Raw genomic sequence first — 12,675 nt, forward strand, 5'->3', positions numbered from 1 at the left:
AATGGCACAGTTACTTGAGATAACTTGAGACAGTTACTAGCAACACCGGGAAGACAGTTACTCGACACACCGATAAGACAGTTATCCTGGACCCACTGGTGGTTCAGTCATTAGGGTGTTATGCCACAGGTTGATTAATATGGTGTTTCAGGATGTTAACTGTTTATCTTTTTCCGTCTCTACTTCAGGACGAGCGCTGCAGAATATCAGATCCAAGACTCGTTTACAAAGGTAAGTTGTGTGGTGGTGCAACCCGTTCTCGCAGTTTCGTATAGTCAATATTGACTTATTAAATACGTGCATTTGTGACATACTAAACATACTAGTTTACCTTGAAAAACTTCATAGAAAACACCGACCTTACCTAACCTTCTTAGTATGTTAAGATAAGCATCATATTGCTTCGTAATTACAATTATTACTTAACCTATTATAGGTATAGGTTAAGTAATAATTGTAATTACGAAGCAATAAGATGCTTATCTTAACATACTAAGAAGGTTAGGTAAGGTCGGTGTTTTCTATGAAGCTTTTCAAGGTAAACTAGTATGGTTAGTATGTCACAAATGCACGTATTTAATAAATCAATATTGACTGTAAGAAAGTGCGAGAACGGGCTGGGTGGTGATGGGTGGTGTGGCTGTGGTGATGAGTGATGTAAATGGTGATGACACCATTGTTTCTTTAGAAATGACAGGTAGAATTACTGTGCGTAATATTACATATTTTAAATAGTAACAACAGTAACAAGAGGATCAAGATGACAAAAGGTAAACAATTGCCCTAAATCGACTTCTCAAGTCAATCGACTTGAGAATGGTCCAGGACGGACCGAAACGTCGTCGTCCCTTCAATTTCTAGTGTGTGGTCTGGTCAACATACTTCAGCCACGTTATTGTGACTCATCGCCTGCAATTGCCCTAAACTTACATTGTCAGTGATAGTGGTGAGGGCCGCGTTCACGACCACGTGGGCTGGACGGTAGAGCGACGGTCTCGCTTCCTGCAGGTCGGCATTCAATCCCCGACCGTCCAAGTGGTTGGGGCACCATTCCTTCCCCCCCTTCCCCCCGTTCCACCCCAAACCCTTATCCTGACCCCTTCCAAGTGCTATATAGTCGTAGTCGTAATATAGGTGTGTGTGTGTGTGTGTGTGTGTGTGTGTGTGTGTGTGTGTGTGTGTGTGTGTGTGTGTGTGTGTGTGTGTGTGTGTGTGCGTGTGTGAGTAAGTGCGTGCGTGCGTGCATAGCTCATTGTTTACAACCCCACCATCGTGTGTGTGTGTTTGACCATTGTCTGACTGTGTATGACTCAATTAGTTTTAAAGACATATAATTATTCGCTTTTAAACAAATCTCAGGTAATTATTAAGATTAGAACAAGGATTTATTTCTGATATATTAGGCTAAGCTAATTACCCGGCCTCTCATTAAGCATAATGCTACCTGCATAAGGTGACCTCTTGTCCAGGACCCCTTATGTGGAGTCCATTGTGTGGCCCTATTGCGGGGGGTACTAACCTAGAGGCACTCCTCCTGAGGTGTTTGATAGGACGAGCTTGGCTCCTGGGCCCCGCCTTCCTGAATGTTCTGAAATTAATGTAATATATCAGTTCCGGAGTGTCCCATCTTCCCCATTCACTCTGTACTGCTGTTCTCGTCTCCCTCATTCTTGCTCCTATCCTCATTCTTGATCCTATCCACATAACCTGGCATTGTCCACACACCACTTCAGGATGTCAAGAACATTTGCCAGGTGTCTCTGTTCCCTCTCTGTCTTGGCTCTTTCCCCCACTGGTGTTGCATCGTCTGTAAACAGTGATACGAAGAACACCCATTGAACAGCGAACACCCATTTGCCGGTCGGGGTGTGGAGATATATTGAAACAAGATGGGCCCCAGCGCCGATCCTTGTGGTACTCCACTCGTAACACACACACACACACACACACACACACACACACACACACACACACACACACACACACACACACACACACACACACACACACACACACACACACACTCTCTCTCTCTCTCTCTCTCCGCTGATACCTCCGCTTTCTGTTTCCTTCCTGGTAGGTCCTCTCTCGCTCACCCCCTAGCACTCTTTCCCCGAGTTAAAGCTTGAGTTAAGGTCTCTTGTGCGGGACAGTATTAGAGAAAATGCTTGTTTAATGGCCGAGAAAGAGGCAGTAGGCTTCCCTTCTCACTGACTCCTGTTGGTAAATGACACGTAAACAGTGTGGGTGTTCTCCGATATTAATGGCCTCAGAGATTGACTTGTAACCCCCTCCCCTCCCCCCCCACACACACGTGAGTGAGTGAATGAGTGAGAGTACATGTGACCTGGATAATATGAGTCTAGTTGAATAACAACTTTATCTCTTGCAGCTGGGTCGTGGCTTGGTTCATGACGCCCCCATGTTGAGACCCACGGCTGATAGGTTCTGTTACTCAGGTGAGTCTCAAGGTTCTGTTACTCAGGTGAGTCCCAAAGTTCAGTAACTCATCAAATCATCAACAGTCAACTCGTCCTCAAAAACAATGACGATATACTCGTCAATCCAGCCTATATTAATCCTATATTAATTATGAAATATCCATCATAAGACTTGACAATGATAGCGTTCGAACTCTTCTCGAACAGTGCTTCTGGTCTCTTCGTGTGTTCGAGAAGCTCCTCCTCTAAATGCCTCAGCTATGTACTGCATATACAAACAATTGCCAACGGAGCCTAACCATTTATAGCCTAACATTTGCTAGGCCTAACTATACACGGGAGTATAATGTATATTTTTATCGACTGGGGATGGGTTGGGGGGAGGGGGGAGGCCACAGCTGGGGCGAGCATACCCCCTGGGGTATGGGTTACCTTGGGCTATGGTCGGCCAAGCTGGGGCCAAGTACCATAGTCTTATTTGTATGGGTTTTGACTTTATTTGTCGATCTGAATCTATGTATTTCTGTGCCTTTGTCTTTTAATATCTTTTGTGTCCCTGGTGGCTTATGTTGGGTTTTTATATCTATGTCTGTAGGTGTATATATATATATATATATATATGTACGTTTGTAGGTATATCTATGTTTGTGTGTGTAGTTTTGTATGTAGGTGTATATATATGTATGTTTGTGTGTATCTATGTATGTTATAGATCCTTGATAATCCATGGATTTTCAGGGATCTCTTACAGGTTCTCTTTTATATTACAACAGATTTCTGATTTATCTGACGGTATCAAGAGCCTCCAGATGCCCACATGTTGTTGTTGTTTTTAGATTCAGCTACTCGGAACAAAAGTTCCAAGTAGCACGGGCTATGGTGAGCACGTAGTGGACTTACCTGGCACAGGAGCGGGGCAAGTAGCACGGGCTATGGTGAGCACGTAGTGGACTTACCTGGCACAGGGGCGGGGCTGTAATCCTATGAAAGCCCCCCACACACACATTCCTGGTATGGCAAAGAAAGAGCAGAAGGCTCTCTTCCTCTGGTGGTAGGAATGATAGGGCGCTGAACCTGGCGTCTGTGTCTTTTGTGTTGCTCTGTTAAGGGAAAAAAAAAACTTTGCGCTCGGATTGTTCTCTGTCCACATTTGTGTCCCCTGAATTTTTTTTGCAAGTGGCTCAGTTCCCGCGTGTTGGGCGGTGACGCCTTTGTGCGGGTATAGGTCCTCTGTGTTGCTCCACCTCCACCCCTTTCCTGGGGAATTTTGGATGTGGTGGTCATGTCTGTTCTCTTTCATTTCTCTGTCAGTGACGTGAGATTTAACTACTTTTAGTCTTTTCTCTTTACTCATACCTCTTAGCTGTGTGTGTGTATTCACCCTAGTTGTGCTTGCGGGGGTTGAGCTCTGCTCTTTCGGCCCGCCTCTCAACTGTCGTGTGTGTGTGTGTGTGTGTGTGTGTGTGTGTGTGTGTGTGTGTGTGTGTGTGTGTGTGTGTGTGTGTGTGTGTGTGTGTGTGTGTATGTGTACTCACCTAGTTACTCACCTAGTTGTGTTTGCGGGGGTTGAGCTCTGGCTCTTTGGTCCCGCCTCTCAACCGTCAATCAACAGGTGTACAGATTCATGAGCCTATCGGGCTCTGTCATATCTACACTTGAAACTGTGTATGGAGTCAGCCTCCACCACATCACTTCCTAATGCATTCCATTTGTCAACCACTCTGACACTAAAAAAGTTCTTTCTAATATCTCTGTGGCTCATTTGGGCACTCAGTTTCCACCTGTGTCCCCTTGTGCGTGTTCCCCTTGTGTTAAATAGACTGTCTTTATCTACCCTATCAATCCCCTTCAGAATCTTGAATGTGGTGATCATGTCCCCCCTAACTCTTCTGTCTTCCAGCGAAGTGAGGTTTAATTCCCGTAGTCTCTCCTCGTAGCTCATACCTCTCAGCTCGGGTACTAGTCTGGTGGCAAACCTTTGAACCTTTTCCAGTTTAGTCTTATCCTTGACTAGATATGGACTCCATGCTGGGGCTGCATACTCCAGGATTGGCCTGACATATGTGGTATACAAAGTTCTGAATGATTCTTTACACAAGTTTCTGAATGCCGTTCGTATGTTGGCCAGCCTGGCATATGCCGCTGATGTTATCCGCTTGATATGTGCTGCAGGAGACAGGTCTGGCGTGATATCAACCCCCAAGTCTTTTTCCTTCTCTGACTCCTGAAGAATTTCCTCTCCCAGATGATACCTTGTATCTGGCCTCCTGCTCCCTACACCTATCTTCATTACATTACATTTGGTTGGGTTAAACTCTAACAACCATTTGTTCGACCATGTGTGTGTGTGTGTGTGTGTGTGTGTGTGTGTGTGTGTGTGTGTGTGTGTGTGTGTGTGTGTATGTGTGTGTGTGTGTGTGTGTGTGTTAAAAAGACACATCTTAAGTTATGACCAAATGATTTTTTTGCCCCAAATTTAATGGATTTTTTAATTATTGTCATCTTGTTCTAAAGTGTTTTGGGAGTTGTTTGAATGATCACTTATTTATTATTCATTATTAATATTCAATTTGTCATTTACTAAATTAATGACAATAAATAATATTTTCTATTTCAGCCCATGACAAAGAGCACCGTCCTCTTCCTTATTTCCGCTTCCGCTACTCCTACTGCCACTGCTGTTTACGTCCCTGCTGCACATGCTGCTGCTGCTGCTACTGCTGCTGATACTTCTGCTGCTGTTGCTCCTCTAGAAGCCCCTGTCCCCGTCATTCCACCGTCAGGATAGACTCAAGTTTGCTAAGTATCTTGTCTGAGTCATCCTGTGGCCCTCAGCAACTACGGGCTCACCATAGCCCGTGCTACTTGGAACTTATTGTTCCAGGTAGCGAATCTTTAACAACAACAAGTCTACTTGATAGGAATGTTCCTATACATACCTGTCACTCTGGGCAGACGGTGTGGTGATGTCCCCCACACACCTGTCACTCTGGGCAGACGGTGTGGTGATGTCCCCCACACACCTGTCACTCTGGGCAGACGGTGTGGTGATGTCCCCACACACCTGTCACTATAGGCAGACTATGGTGTCATACACACACACACACACACACACACACACACACACACACACACACACACACACACACACACACACACACACACACCTGTCACTGTGGACAGACAATCTTTTTCGTCCGACTCCTCCAAACTGACTCTGACTGTCACAAACCTGTCTGTCACTGTCACGCGCCTGTCATTGGTGGGATGGTCCAGCGGGAGCATCCTTCCTCTCCTGAAATTTGTCCACCACCAAAATTTCAACTCTTCCACCTAATTCTGTCGAGAACTCGACACGAAAATCAAATATTCCCTCTTAATATTATTTCAGAATAATGTGTTGCTACTACCTACCTTGAGGTGCTTCCGGGGCTCAGTGTCCCCGCGGCCCGGTCGTCGACCAGGCCTCCTTGGCTGCTAACTTTAATCAACAAACCTTAACAAACACTTCCATTTGAAAATATCCAAAATGTATGTAAACAAGAATCCCTAAATTTACACTCCATATTTATAGCGATGTAAATCAGGGTACTTTTTTTTTTTTCAATGCAAATCCGAGTACTTTTTCAGCGCAAATCTGAGAACTTTTTTTTTTCAGTGCAATTCAGAGTACTTTTGTGTGAGATTACTGTGCAAAAGGGTACCACACCAGCCAATCAAAAGCATCTTCTGTGGTACTGTTGGGGTGTTTAGCTTTGTTTAGCTTAGAAAGCTTTTTTCTCTCTCGTATAAACTTCGTCTTTGTAACATCTCTCTGTGCTCTTTATCTTGATCAACTGTACTGTTGCTTCCCTCTGTTGTATTCTTGCCCACACCCTGCGTTGTATTCTTGCCCTCATCTCTTGTTTTATTCTGGCTCTCACCCTTGCTCTATTCTTACTATTACTCTTGATGTATTCTTGCCCCCCCCCTCACCCGTGATGTATTCTTGCCCCCCCTCGCCTGTGATGTATTCTTGTCCCCCCCTCACCCGTGATGTATTCTTGTCCACCCCTCACCCGTGATGTATTCTTGCCCCCCTCACCCGTGATGTATTCTTGCCCCCCTCACCCGTGATGTATTCTTGCCCCCCCTCGCCTGTGATGTATTCTTGCCCCCCCTCGCCTGTGATGTATTCTTGCCCCCCTCACCCTTGATGTATTCTTGCCCCCCCCTCGCCTGTGATGTATTCTTGCCCCCTCACCCTTGATGTATTCTTACATTCACCGTTTTTTAATTCTTATCCACATCCTTGCTCTATTCTTACTCTCACCCTTGGTCTATTCTTACCTACTTTCAAACGCTACCTCAGTTTGTCACTCCATCAGTGTCACTCCAGTGTCACTCCACCAATCACTGCCCCCCCCCCCCCAGGCCCAGGTTGAAGACAATGCTAATCTCTAACCCAGAGCCTCTTACTCCACCCAAAGCCTCCCTTCACCCTCCTACGTCAAGTCCCTTCCTAGTATACTTCCCTAGATAAAGGTATGTGCCTTCTTCAGCATACACCCGTAATATGTTCCCTTCCTTTGGGTATATCATACTGTGGAAGCTTCCTCAGCAAGTTTTGTATTGTGGTGGCATTTTCAGCATAAAGCTTACCCTCTGTCTTCAGCATAAAGCTTACCCGCTGCCTTCAGCATAGCTGGCTTCCTGGAGTGTCTTGTGGCCAGTACTCGATGCTTCATTGTTTTCCGGCGTGTGTAGTTGTGTCTTTCCAGCAGTGGCTATACTGTCTGTTGCTTTTACGCTATGTGAGGGGTAGTATCTCACTCTGCTTCATTGTTCTCTCTCTCTTTCTCTCTCTCTTTCTCTCTCTCTTTCTCTCTCTCTCTCTCTCTCTCTTTCTCTCTCTCTCTCTCTCTCTCTCTCTCTCTCTCTCTCTCTCTCTCTCTCTCTCTCTCTCTCTCTCTCTCTCTCTCTCTTTCACACAAACACACACACACCTTGAGCACTGTTCCTGAACTGAGTTTAGGCAACCAAGCTTGTAATCTTCCATGATGAAGTTTGAAGTTTCTGACAAACATTTGTAAAAGGCTGATGATAATTTCTCTGTTGTACAGATTTTGTAAATGTTCTAAAGGTGGATCGAGCCTGTGTCGCGGCTGCATAATAAAATGAAGAACAATAAACCTAATTTTAAGAAAATGTCCAGAATATTTTGAAGAGTGTAAAGCCTCCTGGTGTGGGCTGTAGCTTTACTTATTAACTTTTGGAAGGTCTTGTTTGGCGTCTAGTAATCCTAATAATGTTTAGAAACAGATATTTGCTATCTATGGAAACGTTAATTAAACTCTAGAAAGTATAATGCGCATTTTGCAACCTGAGATGTTCTTTAAAACATTTTTGAACTAGACTTTTTTGTGGGATATTCAAGACTTTTGATTACTTTCTCAGAGCTAATTAACGTATAGGAGCTAAGTAAAATCTAGAAAACAAGGTTGTCTAGAAACTCACTTTATATCTAGATAATGCATGAGGTAGAGTGAGTGTATGGCTGAGTATGTTATAGTGATGATGGGGGGGTTAGTCCCCCCATCTTGGAGAGTACAGCCCAGTCGTGAGGGGAGATACTTGTATCTCTTTTAGAGACTTCAAGTGTCTGTCTGAGACAAAGACCTTCTCCTTCCCCTCCTTCTCCTCCTCGTCATTAATACATTAGCCAGCGAGAATGAGACAAACAAAATTTAACCTCGGCTATTATTTGTTTACTTAGCTTCTTCGTTGCCATAATCTCGAGATGTGTACGTGTGTTTGTTTACGCGTACGTATGTACGTGTGTGTGTGTACATAGTTTTTTTTTTTACTGTTGTAGGGGGTTGTGGCTGCGTGAGAGAGAGTAGTGGGGGCTTGGGCAGTAGTAATGTGCAGGCGGGAGCAGAGGAGAGCTTCCTGTTGTTCAGTAGTATGGATACACTCACATGTGTCTTACAGGCACACGTGCATGTCTTGCAAGCATGTGCACGAGCGTCTTACACACACACACACACACACACACACACACACACACACACACACACACACACATATGATATTAGAAAGAACTTTTTTAGTGTCAGAGTGGTGGACAAATGGAATGCATTAGGAAGAGATGTGGTGGAGGGTGACTCCATACACAGTTTCAAGTGTAGATATGATAGAGCCCGATAGGCTCAGGAATCTGTACACCTGTTGATTGACGGTTGAGAGGCGGGACCAAAGAGCCAGAGCTCAACCCCCGCAAACACAACTAGGTGAGTACACACACACAGGCTCAGGAATCTGTACACCAGTTGACAGTTGAGAGGCAGGACCAAAGAGCCAGAGCTCAACCCCCGCAAGCACAACTAGCTAAGTACACACACACGTCCTCCATATAACACAGGGACCCGGAGGCAGGCTGTGACGGGTCTCACCCAACAACACAGCCTCCTAAAATAAAAAGTACTTTTAGTAAGTATTTGGTGGAAAGTCGCAATATGTAGTGATGTTGGCCACCAGAAAGTTGACTTTTGTACTGTTAAATTTGGACATGGCAGAAACTTTGTTATCAGAAGCCTCTTCTAGCAATCCTAGGCCAAATACACGCTATCTTAGGCCTAATATAGTACCTATATGTACTATGTTAGATCTACGAATATTTGTTTGGTTGTTAGCGTTATTTTTTTACGGACTTTATCACACTAATAGTACAAAAAGGTAGTTTACTAGTGGTCCTTCACTATATACTGGAATTTTGAACCAAATATTACTATCAGTACTATAAGTACTAGTCACTATGAGTACTATCATTTCAGGAGGCTGGGTTGTACTAAACACAGTCGACAGAGTCATGTGGTCCATCCTTAGCCTGTGCTCGTATAATTTGGGACCGTCCCCAAAGTACATTAACATTTCATAAATTTTAATGCACTGTGTAATCACAAACGGTGCTTAATCAAATATATATTAGTGTTATATATATTATAAATGTTCCTTAAAACTTTTTTGAACTACACTCATACGTATTCAGAGTTGAATGACAAGTTTTTTCTCTGAATGCTCTGTATTCCCTCCTCCGAGGCTATGGGGTCCCTACAATTGCAGCAGAGGTGGGTACCCCCATTATAAATTGTATGTTATGAATTGTGTACATAGTTCGGCCAAGGTTAGGTTAGGTGTTGTCGTTCTATTGTTTTCATTTGCAGTATATGGCTACTGTAATAGGCTAGGGCCGGGTGATTGATTACGGGCGACGGACGTTCTCACAACTGCCTGATCCGGCGCTGCTCTCAACGTAAAGCCTAACTCAAAATCTCGGTTTCGTGATTTTAGAAACCTTGAGAGCCTATGAAAAGCTTCATCTTCGTAAATATTGGGTAAATGCGCGTTAATTCGACAACCGGCTCCCGTTTATGAATGAGAAGCACTTTTTACTCATGTCTCGCTCACTCTGTGTTCTTAACTATTGTGTTTACTCATTGTGTTCTTAACTATTTTCGAGCATTACTTCACTCAATTCCCCTAGTCGAAGGTATGTACATCCCGTCCCCCTAGCCCGTCCCTCCAGCCCGTCCCTCCAGCCCGTCCTCCCAGCCCGTCCCTCCAGGGCTCTGTTTCTGACTTCAGTTGGACGCCTCTGGTTACATCACCCACTGTGTGACGTCTCGTCTTTTTTTGGTGACTCTTCTGTTGCAGAGTTGCAGTGGGTAAAGGTACTCCTTTACCCACTGGAGCACCTTCCCTGTCACTCCTGCCCGTGGGGCGCTGGTCTTCCGTGGGAGGCTGTGTCTGCTGGCATACTATGTATCATAGCAAGTGACTAGCACAGGATGTCCTCTCCTTTTAGTATTCACGGTGACATCCCATACCTGGTCCCACTGCTTGTGTCGTGAGTGTGTGTCAGAGTGACAGACAAAGGGAGTTAGGAGAGTGAGGTAAGAGTGACTTCTACCACCACTCCACTGCCACACCTGCTTAACTCCTTAGCTCTCTGCAGCTCTGATACATAAGACTGGTCTTCCCCTGTCCCCTCTACTCCCCACTCAACTACACCCAATCGCGCCACTACTCTCCTATCCAAATTGGCACCGTCCCCACTGCACCCCATCCCACCCCCACTGCACAACGCTGCACCCCGGCCCCACCCAGCTCGGCTGCACCCCCACCCAGCCCAACAAGACGCCCTCACACTGTGCTGTATAAGAGTAAGGAGAAGAATAGTGTTCCCGTGTACTCCTGAGCGCGCATATCATATACATATCTGATGAGTCCCTAATATTAAGTGTTCGCCCTCCGGTAGCTGTGGAGGCGTCCGTGGACGCACTCTGGGGGTTAGTGTAGGGGGGGGGAGGATGAAGGGAGGTGGTGGGGGGGGGGGTGACGAAGGCAGGAACACCCCTCCCCTCCTTTCCTCCCTCTCTCCCCCCCCCCCTCCACTCTTCCCCGTCGCCCACTATACTTGTACATGAAATAAACTTTGATTTTAATCCAGTGTCTTTTTAATACCCGTCATATTGTTTTTGTCACTGCTTGCTTGTAACTATTTTTGTGAACGGTATGGTGTTTACCTGTGTGTGTGTGTGTGTGTGTGTGTGTGTGTGTGTGTGTGTGTGTGTGTGTGTGTGTGTGTGTGTGTGTGTGTGTGTGTGTGTGTGTGTGTGTGTGTGTGTGTGTGTGCACTCACCTAGTTGTGCTTGCGGGGGTTGCGCTTCGGCTCTTTTGGTGAATACTATTCCCTCCAGGCGAATACCCAGCGTGAGTGACGACGGCACCCCAGGTGAGTACACAACATGGGTGACGACACCCCCAGGTGAGGACACAACATGGGTGACGACACCCCCAGGTGAGTACACAACATGGGTGACGACACCCCCAGGTGAGGACACAACATGGGTGACGACACCCCCAGGTGAGTACACAACATGGGTGACGACACCCCCAGGTGAGGACACAACATGGGTGACGACACCCCCAGGTGAGGACACAACATGGGTGACGACACCCCCAGGTGAGGACACAACATGGGTGACGACACCCCCAGGTGAGTACACAACATGGGTGACGACACCCCCAGGTGAGGACACAACATGGGTGACGACACCCCCAGGTGAGTACACAACATGGGTGACGACACCCCCAGGTGAGGACACAACATGGGTGACGACACCCCCAGGTGAGGACACAACATGGGTGACGACACCCCCAGGTGAGGACACAACATGGGTGACGACACCCCCAGGTGAGGACACAACATGGGTGACGACACCCCCAGGTGAGTACACAACATGGGTGACGACACCCCCAGGTGAGGACACAACATGGGTGACGACACCCCCAGGTGAGTACACAACATGGGTGACGACACCCCCAGGTGAGTACACAACATGGGTGACGACACCCCCAGGTGAGGACACAACATGGGTGACAACACCCCCAGGTGAGGACACAACATGGGTGACAACACCCCCAGGTGAGGACACAACATGGGTGACAACACCCCCAGGTGAGGACACAGGGTGGGTGACGATAAACATCCCAGGTGGCCAAAACTCGCTCACGACTCAAGAGAGAGTTCAACATAGTTTGTGCGTGTACATAGTAGCCTAGTAGTGGAAGGTAAGGAAGAAGGCAACTACTCCGTCAGGCCTTGCAACCACATACACGTGTGTCGCCAGGAGCGTTGTGTTTATCCCGTGCATGAAGGGGGAACGTGATTGCAAATCTGCATGAATTATCATATATGTGGCCAATGTAAATAGTCTGTTAGTGGAAATTTACGCTGACACCCGAGCCACAACCTACGCAATACAGGTACAAGCGGAGGCCAGCATACCTCAAGATTAACCAGGAATTAGAGATATACTCAGGTTCCCTAACTGACAAGGAACCTGAGTATATCTCTAATGCACCCAAATTCTTCCCTTGAATGAACAGACCAGAAGTCCAGCGTCCTTCTAACCCAGCTACGCCAATTTTCCCCCTCCCCCTTTACTCATCAATCATCGCAAATCACCCCCAAGCCTCTTCTACTCCACCACAGTGCCTAACATTGCTGGCGGACTCAGGCGCCATTCCTTGTAGGGTTAGGTCATTTACAACCATTTTCTGTTTACTAAATAAATTCAATTGAAAATGTTCTTTTCACAAGACAACGACAACTCACAGCACGTGAAAAGACGTAAGTGGCAATATAATTTACCTTAATTAGATAACCAAATCATTAACACACATGTAA

General features: G+C 46.1%; 1 protein-coding gene across 1 annotated transcript in view; it reads left to right on the plus strand.

The window, feature by feature from the left end:
- Positions 1 to 10,780, plus strand: part of LOC138355572 (carbonic anhydrase-related protein 10-like) — a 53,930-nt gene extending 43,150 nt beyond the window's left edge. Inside the window, exons 8-10 of the mRNA XM_069310869.1 lie at positions 189 to 231; positions 2,393 to 2,459; positions 5,059 to 10,780. Of these exons, the coding sequence (XP_069166970.1) occupies positions 189 to 231; positions 2,393 to 2,415 (66 nt within the window). The 3' untranslated portion in view covers positions 2,416 to 2,459; positions 5,059 to 10,780. The remainder of the gene's footprint in view (positions 1 to 188; positions 232 to 2,392; positions 2,460 to 5,058) is intronic.
- Positions 10,781 to 12,675: the final 1,895 nt, after the last annotated feature.

Source organism: Procambarus clarkii, chromosome 6 (assembly GCF_040958095.1).
Source record: "Procambarus clarkii isolate CNS0578487 chromosome 6, FALCON_Pclarkii_2.0, whole genome shotgun sequence".
Classification (NCBI taxonomy): Eukaryota; Metazoa; Arthropoda; class Malacostraca; order Decapoda; family Cambaridae; genus Procambarus; species Procambarus clarkii.